This window comes from Drosophila biarmipes, chromosome 2R (assembly GCF_025231255.1).
Source record: "Drosophila biarmipes strain raj3 chromosome 2R, RU_DBia_V1.1, whole genome shotgun sequence".
NCBI classification, from domain to species: Eukaryota; Metazoa; Arthropoda; class Insecta; order Diptera; family Drosophilidae; genus Drosophila; species Drosophila biarmipes.
Window position 1 is genome coordinate 23089249 of NC_066615.1, and position 12528 is coordinate 23101776.

Genomic DNA, 12528 nt, shown 5'->3' on the forward strand with positions numbered 1-12528 from the left:
TTTCCCCAAAAAGAGGGAATCAAAACACGACAGTTACAGGCAGCGTTTAGCACGATTCCATTAACGGAGTGCACCTTTGTCCGCAAGGTAATCCACTTTGGCCGAGTCCCGGGTACAGTTGTGCCCGCCATATTCTAGGCCACATTTTTCAATTAACACAAATCCCTCGAACGCAGTTATTCCCAGGATAATGGTCCTGTGTGGCCGGTTTAAAGTTAAAGCAACTAAGTCAGATTGTCGCACTGGGCCAGCTTTTTCGCAGTGAGCAGGGGAGAGAGCACGGAGAAAGGGAAATGTGGGGAATCTGTTGCAAATCCCAAAAGTATGCAGCTGCAGTGGCGGCGTGGCCCCATTGAGCGAATGAATGAGTGAGGAAACGAACGCATGATTGAAAAAAAACATGGCCACAGAAAGTCGAGGCCCGTGCATTGTTTTCCCCTCTCACACACTCGCACTCACGCACACAAAGAGATACTGGGAAAAAGAGGGAGAAACTCTGGCTATTTGGCGCTGCATACTTTTAGGAGGACCCGAGTTCAGTGACTGCAGATACAGAGCCTTTTGTCTGAGGCGAATCGCTTAGCATGCGCTGTCTACCTTCCAAACTACATCCATTGGGTGCACAGCTAGAAAAATAGACAGCCAATTTACTATATACTATATTTAATTATTTGTGCAGCTGTAGTTCTTTGATTTCAGTAATACTATAATATTACATTCAAAAATATCCCTGAAAACATGAGATACATTGTTACTAACTACGTCATGCCGTTTTTAATTTCAATAGGCCCTTTTTTCGCCAGTGTGGCTTTAGCCATTGTTTTGTCCCGGAATCCTGCAAACACTTTCTGCCCGGCCAGCGGCTAGAGCTCCTATGGCCGGCAAATATTGACCATTTGCCTTTTGCCAATTTGTTTGCATTGCAGGAAAATATTTTCATTTTCAATGCCCGCCCGACTCTGCCGGTTAGCCATATTGAAAATTAAACTGCAAACTAGTTGCAGCCGTCTGTGTGTCCGTCTGAGTGTCGGCATATTTGTATTTTGTGCGACTGTGGCACATGGAAAATTGCCTTGATTTCCCTGGCCATGCCTACGGTGAATTGTCATTTTTAATTTATTTTGTTGCCGGGCTTTATACAATAAATATCTCACTGTGTCCACACGGCAGTCGCTCTCTCCTGCCAGCCTCCGCTTTCTCCTTTCTCTTGGCCATTTTTAAGGCCCTGTTGTTGTTTGCAATTGCTTTTTGATTATCTCTATTTGCTGTTTGTGTTATTGAGCTGTGAGCGTGTGTGTTTGCATGGCCAAGTGAAAACAAATTGAGTTCTCCGTTAAGCGTCGAAAATAGTTTCCAACTCTCCGCATGTGTGTATCTGTGTGGGCTGCATCCAAAGTGCTAAAGCTTGTAGTGCCGTTAGTTTGCATTAAATTTTTGGCAACCGGCCCTGGCCCGCTCGTCCTCTACCTCTTTTTTAAGGACGGAGAGTGTCAGGAATTATGCTTGCCAGCTTTGTTGTTTCCCTTCTGCGTATTTTTATTCAGCAACATTTTCTGCTTATGTTTTATGTAAAGTCTTAAATGGAGTACGCAGTGCTGGAAAGTTCGGGGGACATGCAATTTGTGTGTTGCAAAGTGGCTTATCATAAGTTCCACTCGCTCGCCCGGAAGGAACGCCCTCTAGCCACTTAACGGCTATAAGGTTATATTGGAAATTTCGAGATGTAACTAACGCTAGAGCTTATACCACTAAAGTGTGAAGAGTTCTACCCTAAAATACACTAAACGGAATAGCAAACTTTAAGGCCAAGCCCATTCATTTTCCCCCACATCAAACAAAACCAGGCGAACATATTTCATTCGCATTATTCCGACTCTTTGTCTATTTTCGCAGGAACCCTAGACGCGGATCGCATTTTTCCTCTTTTAATGCATAGCAAAGTCGAACCACTAAACAGTTTTAAATTTGCATAAAAATCCGTTTTATTAACATTCAAAGGCGATTCCTATCGCCGCTAAATTGAAGAAAAGTAGCTTGAGTTGCTGGGGAAAAAGGGGGAAAACGGCGAAAGGAGTTCCGAGCAAACAGAGACCCTGAGGGAAAATGCCATGTAAATGCTCTCAGGGCAGAAATAGAAATAGGAAAAAAGTGTAAGAAAAATTCCTCTGCACTCAACAAAGAAGAAATAAATAACTTTCGAGTCAGATTAGCCAACTTGTCACGAAATGCAAAATGACATTTAATACCCAACGACTTGGACGAGGACGAAGACGAGGACGTGGACTTGAGTGCCCCCAGTTCCGAGCTCCCAGCTCGTGGGTCCTAGCTCCTAACTCTCCCCGAAGTTGATGGGCAGCAGCTGCGTTTCCAAAGGGAGGTTCAGCTGGGGTACGAGGGTATTGGGATGGGGACCCCAAGACGCATGTCGACCAAATGGCAATGCGATACGCGACGATATACATGACTGGACCTGACTTGCACTTGGCATGAAAACATGAGAAATTCCTTAGCCAATGGCCACCACCACGTCTCCTCCGCCTTTCCGCAATGGCATCTCTGCAGAACGCTAGACGACAGCGACATTGTTTCGAATGGCCTGGCAAAAGAAGAAAAATGGCTCTGAAATGCCATCGCCGCCATCATTCCACCCAAATATAAGGGATAAAAAAGAAAATAGAAGCTGGAATGGGAATGGGGATCGGGAAGAGGAAAGCGAAAAAGTAATCATTGCAATTTAAAGCGGATAATCTGCATCAGACCAGAGCTGTGAAACAAGAAGCGTGGCGAAAGGGCGAGTGCTCTAAAAAGGGTTCCAGTTTCAGTTGCACAGCGCGAATGCAAATATGCTACGCCCGCTTTTCCACCTCCCGAATCCCCCCGCCCCCTGCGTGCGTGAGTGGACACCATTTGCAATTTTCGCACTCGCTTTTCCACTCTCTCTCGGGTTTTTTTCGCACGCCCAAGGAGCGAGGCAGTCATGCAGATTACAATCGAAATGACATGAAAATGTTTAGTGTGGCGTGTGGCAAAAAAGGAGGAAAGGGGCGAAAAAGGAGGAAAATCGCGGTGGCAATGTCAAGCGGCGGCAGCAAGAAAGTGTTGCATATCTACGGGCGCCAGCCACAAGAAAGAAATGGCCCCGGGAAAACGGTAGGTGGAAAGTGGCAAGTGGCAAGCGCTTGGCACTCGGAGATAATGTCTGTCCCGCCGCCGAGGATCTGCTCCCGGACTGCAAGAATAATGTCTTATTTGATTGTGGCCGGCAAATGCAATTTAAATTTGTTGCCACAGCCCTTGAAAGACGCCCAATGGCGGCAATGGGCGAGGCGAATGCCAAATCGATTTATAGATTCATCAATAACGTAACATCCCCTTTATGCACACCGATAATTCGGTTAGCAAATACCTATCATCGCTGCAAACTGGCCATCGGGAGGCAATTAACCCAGTTACCCAGGGAATCAAGTGAACGATTAAAAAATTGCATTAGTCTTCCATCATATCGAAATGGCGCAGCAAAACAGAGGGACTGGGATGTATGCATAGACAAAGGGTCAAATAAATGCACAGCGAAAATATATAGATAAATTCAAAGTTTAAATTGCGTAAAATATGTGTTGGGTGTCCTTAAAAATGAAATAAAAACACTACTTATCGAAAATAGGTTAAAATCGAAAAAGGCAACGCTGCGACCAGAATAGCTGTCGCATGACTCTTTGATTTCCCACCCATTTTTTAGCTGTGCACAGATGCAGATAAAGTGCTGCCATTCAAAGCAGTGGCTGTTGCTAAATAAACTCAATCGAAGCATTAAATTACTGCCAATGGCGCCAATAAGCACAAACAAATATGCCAAAGTGGCTCCTATTCGTGCGCATATATGTGTACTTGTTTGAGTTCCTGTGTGTCCTGGCAGTTGCTGATTGAAAGTTTTGCACAGAAGGATGGAGAAAAATATTTGCTTGTCGTCAATACATATTTTGTGCTGTGTTTATTGATCAAAATTGCGAGCCAACAATGCCAAGTATTTTGTTGGTTCGCCAAATATTTATCTATCCACTGGGCGGAGGGGAATGCAAAGCATTTCACAATTAATTAGGCTAATTTATAGCCTTGCACCGAGTGGCTACAAATGATTGTTGGCAAATAGTTTATTAAAAAGTTGCTCCCCGCAAATTCGGTTGATTGCCCCACATTTGTCAATTTGCTAACAAATATTTGCGACAATCATAACAAAGTGAATAAAAATGCGAATAAACAGAGGCAGACCCGTTGTTCAGCAACAATTATTTGTGAGTTAGCGCCAGTTGTTGGGCGCCATAAATCTTGTACAGCTTTCAGGGCGTCATAAATTGTAAATGCATTAGCAGCACGGAAAGAGGCAGTGTTGGAAAAACACAAAAGAAGACCGAAAACGAAAACGAGTTGGCATGTCTCCGTGCCACAGTTGCCGTCCCTGTCTCCCCGGTGTTTGCTGTCCTGCTCTGGCCAGGACAAACAATCAATTTATGCACACACAATTTTCTCCCTTTTACATATAAATTTGGAATTTTCATCCCATTTTTTCACTCATTTTACTCGGCGACGCACCCGCCCTGCGCCTTGCTGTATGCAAATATTTGTTAACTTCATTTGCTCTGAATTAAATATAATTTACATGCATATTTGTTTGCCGGTTGGCCTGCCCTCGTTTCGCCTGGAATCCCTTTTCCACATGCCATGTTGCATGCATCTGGGGGCATTAGCCCCCGCTCGCCCCCTTTGTCCTTGCCATCCCTGGGTCATTATAATTATTGTTGACATTTCGGCTTAAAAAATATTTAAAAAAGGGGGTGAGCCGCGTTAATCCGCCGCCACAATTACACGTGCTAATGAAGTGAAATTTTACTCTTTCGCAATTAAAAACGAATTTCGATCGCGCATATAGCCCGAAAATATGCTCGGAAAAGTGCGATGCCATGTTTCATGAGCATTCCGGAATCCAGATTTGCCCGAAGGAAAATTGCAACGGCTTTTGCATGCAGTTAATTGGTTTGGCTTCTTTGGGCTTGGGTAAAATGTGTTGACAGCACGAACATAAAGTTATTCAGGGCTCTGAGTCATGCCAAGGATAGCAGAAATTACATAGAACTGGCTTTATGGCAGCCAGGTGTAATTTGCTTTAAGTGGCGCCCAACTATAACAACTCCAATGGGAACGGAGATTAAATAACCCGATTTCACGATATTGTTTCAGTGCACATTACGTGAGATCTTTAACACTTTTCACAGGAGTCTTAGAACTTGAAAAAGTAATTTACTCAATGAAACACCTTTTTCACATTTAGGAAACAGAAGTCCAGACATCTCTTTTTGTTACATAAATAAAACCATTATACATTACCTCAGTTCTTTTAAATTTCATACCGACAATGAAAAATCTAATATAACTTTTACCTTGTTAATTAATTTGTATTTATACTAAAACAGAAACGCCTTCGCCATTTGAGGAAGGCACGTCCAGAACACCCCCTTTTGTTTGCCAATATAACCAAACGAAACTGTATTACTCGTGCAAATCGAACCCGAAACAAGGCAGGCATTCAGGTTAAGCACAACAATTTGTGTTAATCAACACAGCACCCGCAGCCAGGAATAGAAGGCATTAACATAAATTTGTTTCAAGTAATTTATTTAGTGCGACAAAAGCACTTCCTGGCCGGCACGCTCACTAAATTGCCGCTGCCTAGCAATCGAAAGTGAATTATGGCCCAGCTGTCAGCTGGGGTAATTTATGAAGCCCTCTTTATACACACTACATATATGTACATAAGTAGTGGAAAATATGCTAAACATATTCTTGCCTTCTCTCTTCCAGGGCCGCTGTAATCGTGATAAACCGCCGTGCAAATATTTTCATCCACCACAGCATCTGAAGGATCAGCTATTGATAAACGGACGCAATCATTTGGCCCTCAAGAATGCACTGATGCAACAGATGGGCATCGCGCCCGGCCAGCCGGTCATATCGGGCCAAGTGCCAGCCGTGGTAAGTGCGGCCCTCTAATACTTTAATTGAATTTCCCCCGTTTTCCGAGCTTCCCCGCCCCCTGCCTCCCCACCACTGGCTTCCAGTTCGAAAATATGAATATTTATAAGAGAACTTCTCCTCCAGCGCCACCATGAATATCCGAAATACCGACCAGCAAAAATGGGAATTCAAAGTGCGCGAAAATGAGTCAAAGAGTGAGAAAGAGGAATGTTTTATTCATGCAGGGGTCGGGGAAATTCCCCGCTTTATAACAAATCGAAAATTAATTCTCAAATAATTTGCGACATGGTTTTTGTGGATTTGCAGCTAAACGACAGCCATCATTAGGGAGAAGCTTTCTCTGGTGTTTTGAGGGAAAGGGAAGGGAGAGCCCAGGATTGTTGAAAAATGCATGAATTTTCATTAGAGCTCGTGTCGGGGGTCAAAAAGGTTTTCGAGTGCGTGCCAAGCATAACTTGTGCCCAGCGAAAGGGTCAGTTAATGGGCAGTGTGAAGCCTTCAATGGGGTGTCGAATCATTAGATTAGGATGGGATAGGCCATAAATAAATCGGATTCAAAATGGGATTCAAATTGAGCAGTCAGGAATTCTTTACCGGGGCTCAGGGATATATACCAAATGGTAGCATTCTGCACACGTTCTTTGTTAAGCAAATAATTTCTGAAGTCTTAGTACTTCTCTAATAAGAAATTAATGTATCTAAAACATATCTAAAGGTTGATGGGGAATTTATATTTTTTTAATGGCAAGTTATACAGAGATATTTATTTAAAAGGCAATTAGAATTCAGCTGACGGAACTCTTGGTAAGAATTTAAGAGGGGATACTGTGAATCTTAGTATTTAAATATTTTTTATAACAGGTAGAAAAGCATAGAGTTAGAATGGTATAAACATTTCCGTGCTATCTGTGAGATACATTATGACAACATTATCGCTTGTGCGTTAGCCATTCCACTAACCCAGCGATCTGCCACTGTAATTGCGTCCTGATGGACATCTGTTTGATGAATTACCCTGACAAAGGCCCTTATGACCGACTACCAACATCCTCCCACTTGCAGGCCACAAATCCCTATCTGACCGGCATCCCGGCCAACTCGTACAGCCCGTACTACACAACGGGACACCTGGTGCCCGCCTTGCTGGGCCCGGATCCCTCGGCCGTGGCCTCCCAGCTGGGACCCGTGGTGCCCCAGACAGTGCAGGTGGCCCAGCAGAAAATACCACGTTCCGACAGATTAGAGGTGAGTTTCGGCCCGACGCCGCATTGCTTTGTCTACTCTAAAAACTTACGTATCCAAGGAAGTCAATTTGCTGCGATGATTTACGCTTACTTTGTGTTTATTAATTTTATTTGTTTGTTCGCCAAGGGCGAGACTCACACGCAACGAAAACTGTTTCCGTTTTTATGTTCCTTTCGTGGCATGTGATTATGTATTTACACTTATATTTCTAATTAGAATTAATCTTAAACTACGTATACAAGTATTGCGAACTAAAACGAAAAAGACATTGTACAGAGTTTTGAGTTCTCTTGAGTTTGCCAAAAGATCAAGCGAAATTGCGACCAAAATCAACTGTATAATTCGCCACATAACCAGAAATTGATTCGACGTTTTGACACACATTCGTATTTGTCTAACACCGCCAAATTGAAACCAAACATAAACCACCCAATCTCGACCTTCTCTTCTTAATTTAATTTATTGTATCTTTTTATCTACATCATATCTGCGAATTAGTAAGGATCGACCCATAGTCGATCGCACAATACTGCAGCTTGGCCTAGCAGCTGCTTTTCAGAAGCTTTTTTAGGAAGCTTACGAGCCCTGTACATACAGCCCAAGAAAACTATCAAAAATTGCAGAATTCTTTGCACTGATAATTCCGAATACTGATTATTATTTTCCGTTTTCGTATAGTTATTTTGATTTTATGATAAAGCGAAAGGGAAGCTCCTTTTTCATCCCATTCTCCTCCATAGAGTCTAGACTAGCTCTCGAAAGTATATCATCGTAGAAATGCAGTTAAAGAGTAGCAGACCTTTTCGTACTCCCCTGAGGATCTTCTGTGCCATAGAGTTGGTAGTAGCCATTGATTTCAATAATTTTTCTTTCCGTAAACAACCTAGTTCCCTGAGTTCTTTGAATCAGCAGACACCGATATATACTCTCTACAAACAGTCCAACCCGAGCTCCCCGTAACGTATTCGTGTTGTTTTTTACTACTCCTGGTTTCGAATAATCCTTGCATTCTCGTTGTTCCTTTTGTTATGTTTGTGCTACGTGTTCCTCTTGTGTTTTCTCGTACTCAAAAGTGCACCACCCCAAAAAAATGCAAATTGAAAACTAATCGGCATGACGCAAAAATAAAAACAACACCCAAAAAATAAAAGCAAACAATTCCAAGAGGCAAGTACCACATAATCGAACCAAAACCTAACACAAATGAAATGCAAATTTGAAATGCATCCGTATCGGCTCTAACCACTAAATCTTGCCTACCATATTTGACTTGGAACGAATCGAAAATAGATATATTTTTGCGCAAATACTTAACTTTTCTTTTGATGAAACTAAAACGTAAACCACAATAATAACTAAAGTACAAAATGAAAACCAAAAGAAATGAACTTGTTACTGAATATCCTTCCATTATTTCCAAAAAACACACTCCACACACACTCTACACACACATACACCTTCTCCGCCTATAAAACACACACACCACAAACCAACCAACCAACCAAACCGAAAACACCACTGAACCACTCTGAACCACAACTGCTGCCACTTTTGCTATCCGCTGCCAACGCCCGCAATCAACTGATACCGATACCGATACCCGATAACGATTACCGATACCGATGTGCGCTGCGACTACGAATCGAAACGATCCCATGAATCGAAAAACGATAAACGATCAACCCAACCACAAAATGTATTTAAAACCCAATGATGATCACGGAAATGTGCGGGCCCCGTGTTGTGTGTGTGTTTTGCGATCGACGATGCGATGATTGCGAATGCGAATGCCCGATAACCGATAACTGATACCCGATTCCGATATCCAGGTGTGCCGCGAATTCCTGCGCGGCGCCTGCAAGCGGGCGGAGTCCGAGTGCCGGTTCGCCCACCCGCAGGAGACCGTCGCCAGGCACGACGACGGCTCGATAACGGTTTGCATGGACGCCGTGAAGGGCAGGTGCGCACGCGACCCCTGCCGCTACTTCCATCCCCCCCTGCACCTACAGGCACAATTAAAAGCGGCCCAAACACGCGCCACCGCTGTCGCTGCTGCAGCTGCGGTATGGCTATATACTATATATTTTTCTATACTTTTCGAACCTTCTCTTGCGTTTGCGTTCGATCGATTACCGCCCTGTTCTCGTTTCGATTTCTTTATTTTGATTTTTAATCTCGTTTTTCGTTTGTGCTGCCTAATATCTTTTGGTTTCCCTTATTTTATTTAACTGCGAAAGTGACTTTTGGTTGAACATGTTTGCCGAGCGACGTTCTCACAAAATGATTATTTAAACTAAACCATGAAAAATGCATTAAGCAAAAATGCGTAATTTCAAAAGTAATAAAACTGTGTTGCCTACTTTAAGCCACCATCCAAATATTGCAAATCTGCAAAGAACAATTAAATCGTTTTGTGGGAAAGTCGCCCAACTAGCGTTTTCTGTTTATGTTCTCCAAATAACCTCAACAGAGAAATACAACACAGAATTTTACTCCTGCACTAACACGCCACACGAGTATTTAAATATATTAATATACCCATATCTGTATATATCTAGCCCTCGATGACCTTAGGCCATCCTGCTTAGTTCCAAATAGTTGATTAAATTTGCCTTAAATTCATACCAAATTCACCGCTCGGTTTTATTGGTAAATCTCTACCCATTGATACTCGCATATGGATTTAAAGCAAATTTAATTAGAAGTTAATGCCGCATGCAAACAATTTAATTAACTTTATGCGAACACACACGCCCTCACACACAAAATCTCTTTACAAATAACTGTTATTCCCCCTAAGAGCTGAAAAAACAAAAAAAAATAAAACGAAAAGTGTGTAATCGTACAAATTTGTAAAACACAAATTATGCTATTTATTTATGCTGCATATTCAATGACATTGCCACGGCTACGTGCGTTAAACGCTTAAGCGAACTTCGCTCTTCCCCCGAAAATATCGAAAAACTCAAATCAATGAACCGAATAATTCTGCCTGATATAACGTGACACGTGGATAATGCACTCCAAAGTTGGGAATTATTTTGCAGAATCCCATTGGCGATTTAATTAAAAATTAAAGCTTAGCGTTAGTTATAGTAAAGCAGTAGAGTCTGTACTGATTTTCTAGGCTTTTAGAGTTTTTAAAGTTCAATACCCGGTATACCTACCATTGTGAATACAAAATATTCTGCGGGCGTCATGAAAATAAGTCAGTGGAGAGGGATTAAATAAAATTTTATGGCTAATTGAGAATTCATTTGGCCAAACGTAATTATGTTTGGTCTGGGCAAATGAAATGTTCAACAATCATTTCGTGGGACACCATTCAAACACGGCTGTTTCTCGGCGTCATTTAGATGTTAATTTTGTTTGTAGATCAATAAATAATTATATATTTTTTAAGTAGAGCCCCTGCCAACCAGACACAAAGCAAACAAACAGTTTGGGGAATGCGCGAGGAGCATAATCCTGCCAGGAGAGTTGGGGCCGAAAATATCCGGGAAACACGGAAAATATGTTGAAGCTCACATAAAACACGCCATAAATGTTGATTTTCGTTGGGCCAAAATTAACATTTATTACAACGCGTTAAAACTTTGAGCACGCAGCAGGTCGAGCAGGGAAAAGACGGGGAGACGCGGGGAAACGCGGGGAAAAACGGAGGAAAAGCGGAAAAGCGAGGCAGCCGGTCCAACACACTCGCACACACATGGGCACGTACGTGGTGTATCCGTGTTTTCCGGCTGCGTGTCCTATGCGCCGTACTTAATTCGCGACTTAATTGCTTTCTGCTGGAAATTTATTTGACGCAACAAACAACAACGGTGTCCTCGTTGGCCAGGCTGGAAAGCGGGAAATGGGAAATGGGGAACCGGGGAAGGGGCGGCGGGGCGGTGAAAATGACACACATAATTGCAGCATAATATCGCATAAAGTGAAAAATTGTTGCAGCATTTTAGGCGTAATTCAATCGAGGCTCTCCTCGTCGCGCTGGAAGGGCAGGACAAACGTGATTATTGTATGAAAATGTCCTTTGATACCTTCCCGACAGCACACACACCCGGGCACACATGTTGACATTGCCCCTCCGCCGCCCCAAGCCGATAATTGTATTTATGGGTGCTCGTTTAATGTGATTACAGCCCTGGTAAAAATGGGAATTAAACGCTTACCATATTGCACCTGTCTGCCGGGTTTTTCTTTATCGTGCATTATTTTGACATCCGCCTGATTATATTGGCCTGTAATAAAACCGAGTTTTAAAGCGGGAAGGTGGTTCGTCCATCGGTAGCGTAAGATATAGTCAGAGCTATGTAGTCAAATATACAAAACCGATGCAGCGCTGCTGTTCCATTTCATAGCTACTTTTGACCCTTTTATACATCTCATTGTTTATATACCTTCATGTAGACTTGATTCCAGTTAATATTATACTCCTTTATAATGTTTAATCTATATCCATTGTACATAAAAAAAGAACAAGTCATGCTTGCAAAGTAAGAAGATAGACTGACTGAAGTCAGACTTTTGGAAATCCCCATATTTATGTAATAATCTCCCTTTATGTACCCTTCAAAACCCATATACAGTTAGCTGATTAACGAGTTATAAACGTATTTACCATTATATATACTTATATCCGAATCCAATCGACAGACTCTACAAACCACACCACAAAAACAGACCAAACACAAAACTTTGCCTTTGCATATATGATTTTCCCCTATTATTTCCCTGTGTTATTGTTGCTGTCCGTTGATAAGCGCTTAAGTTTTGTTTATTATGATTGCCGCTTGGCATACTGGGTCACCGAAACGTCCCCCATATGTCAGCGACGCAGAGGAGAAAAAAGCCCCATATCGATGGGGGATCTCCGTCGCCCCACAAAAATATGCCACCTGCCGCATCAAACGACCCACAGAACTATAATCCCGGCATGTAAGCGTGACAAGAGCATCTCGGCCAAGGAAAAGGCCGGAGGAAAAGTGAAACTGAAACGAAGGGAGAACCCTCTTTTTTCCCACCGAACCGGCCAAAAATGTAAATGTCAACCTGTACGGGACACGGATACGTATACGGACAGGGATACGGACAGGCACACGGACAGGGACACGATACGACATGGATTAGTCCGGGCCGGATAACGTTTGAACCGGAAAATTAACTAAAAGCAGAGATTTCCATGCCAATGAATTGTCCAGCGGAGTCTGTTGGCCTGCTGGTTTTTTATGGACTCGACCCCGATACACACAC

The 12528-nt window shown here is 42.7% G+C and overlaps 1 protein-coding gene across 31 annotated transcripts in view; it reads left to right on the top strand.

Annotated features, from left to right (window-relative positions):
* LOC108022350 (protein muscleblind) overlaps positions 1–12528 on the top strand; it is a 168357-nt gene that overhangs the window by 134097 nt on the left and 21732 nt on the right. For 20 of the 31 annotated variants that reach the window (XR_007764029.1, XR_007764030.1, XR_007764031.1 and 17 more), the window contains 3 exons: positions 5857–6027; positions 7093–7275; positions 9105–9338. Coding sequence is in view for 27 of the 31 variants with exons in the window: in XM_050887812.1 (XP_050743769.1) it covers positions 5857–6027; positions 7093–7275; positions 9105–9338 (588 nt within the window). In the remaining 4 variants the exon portion in view is untranslated. The remainder of the gene's footprint in view (positions 1–5856; positions 6028–7092; positions 7276–9104; positions 9339–12528) is intronic. The other 11 variants (XR_001768039.3, XM_050887817.1, XM_050887819.1 and 8 more) reach the window with 1 other exon arrangement.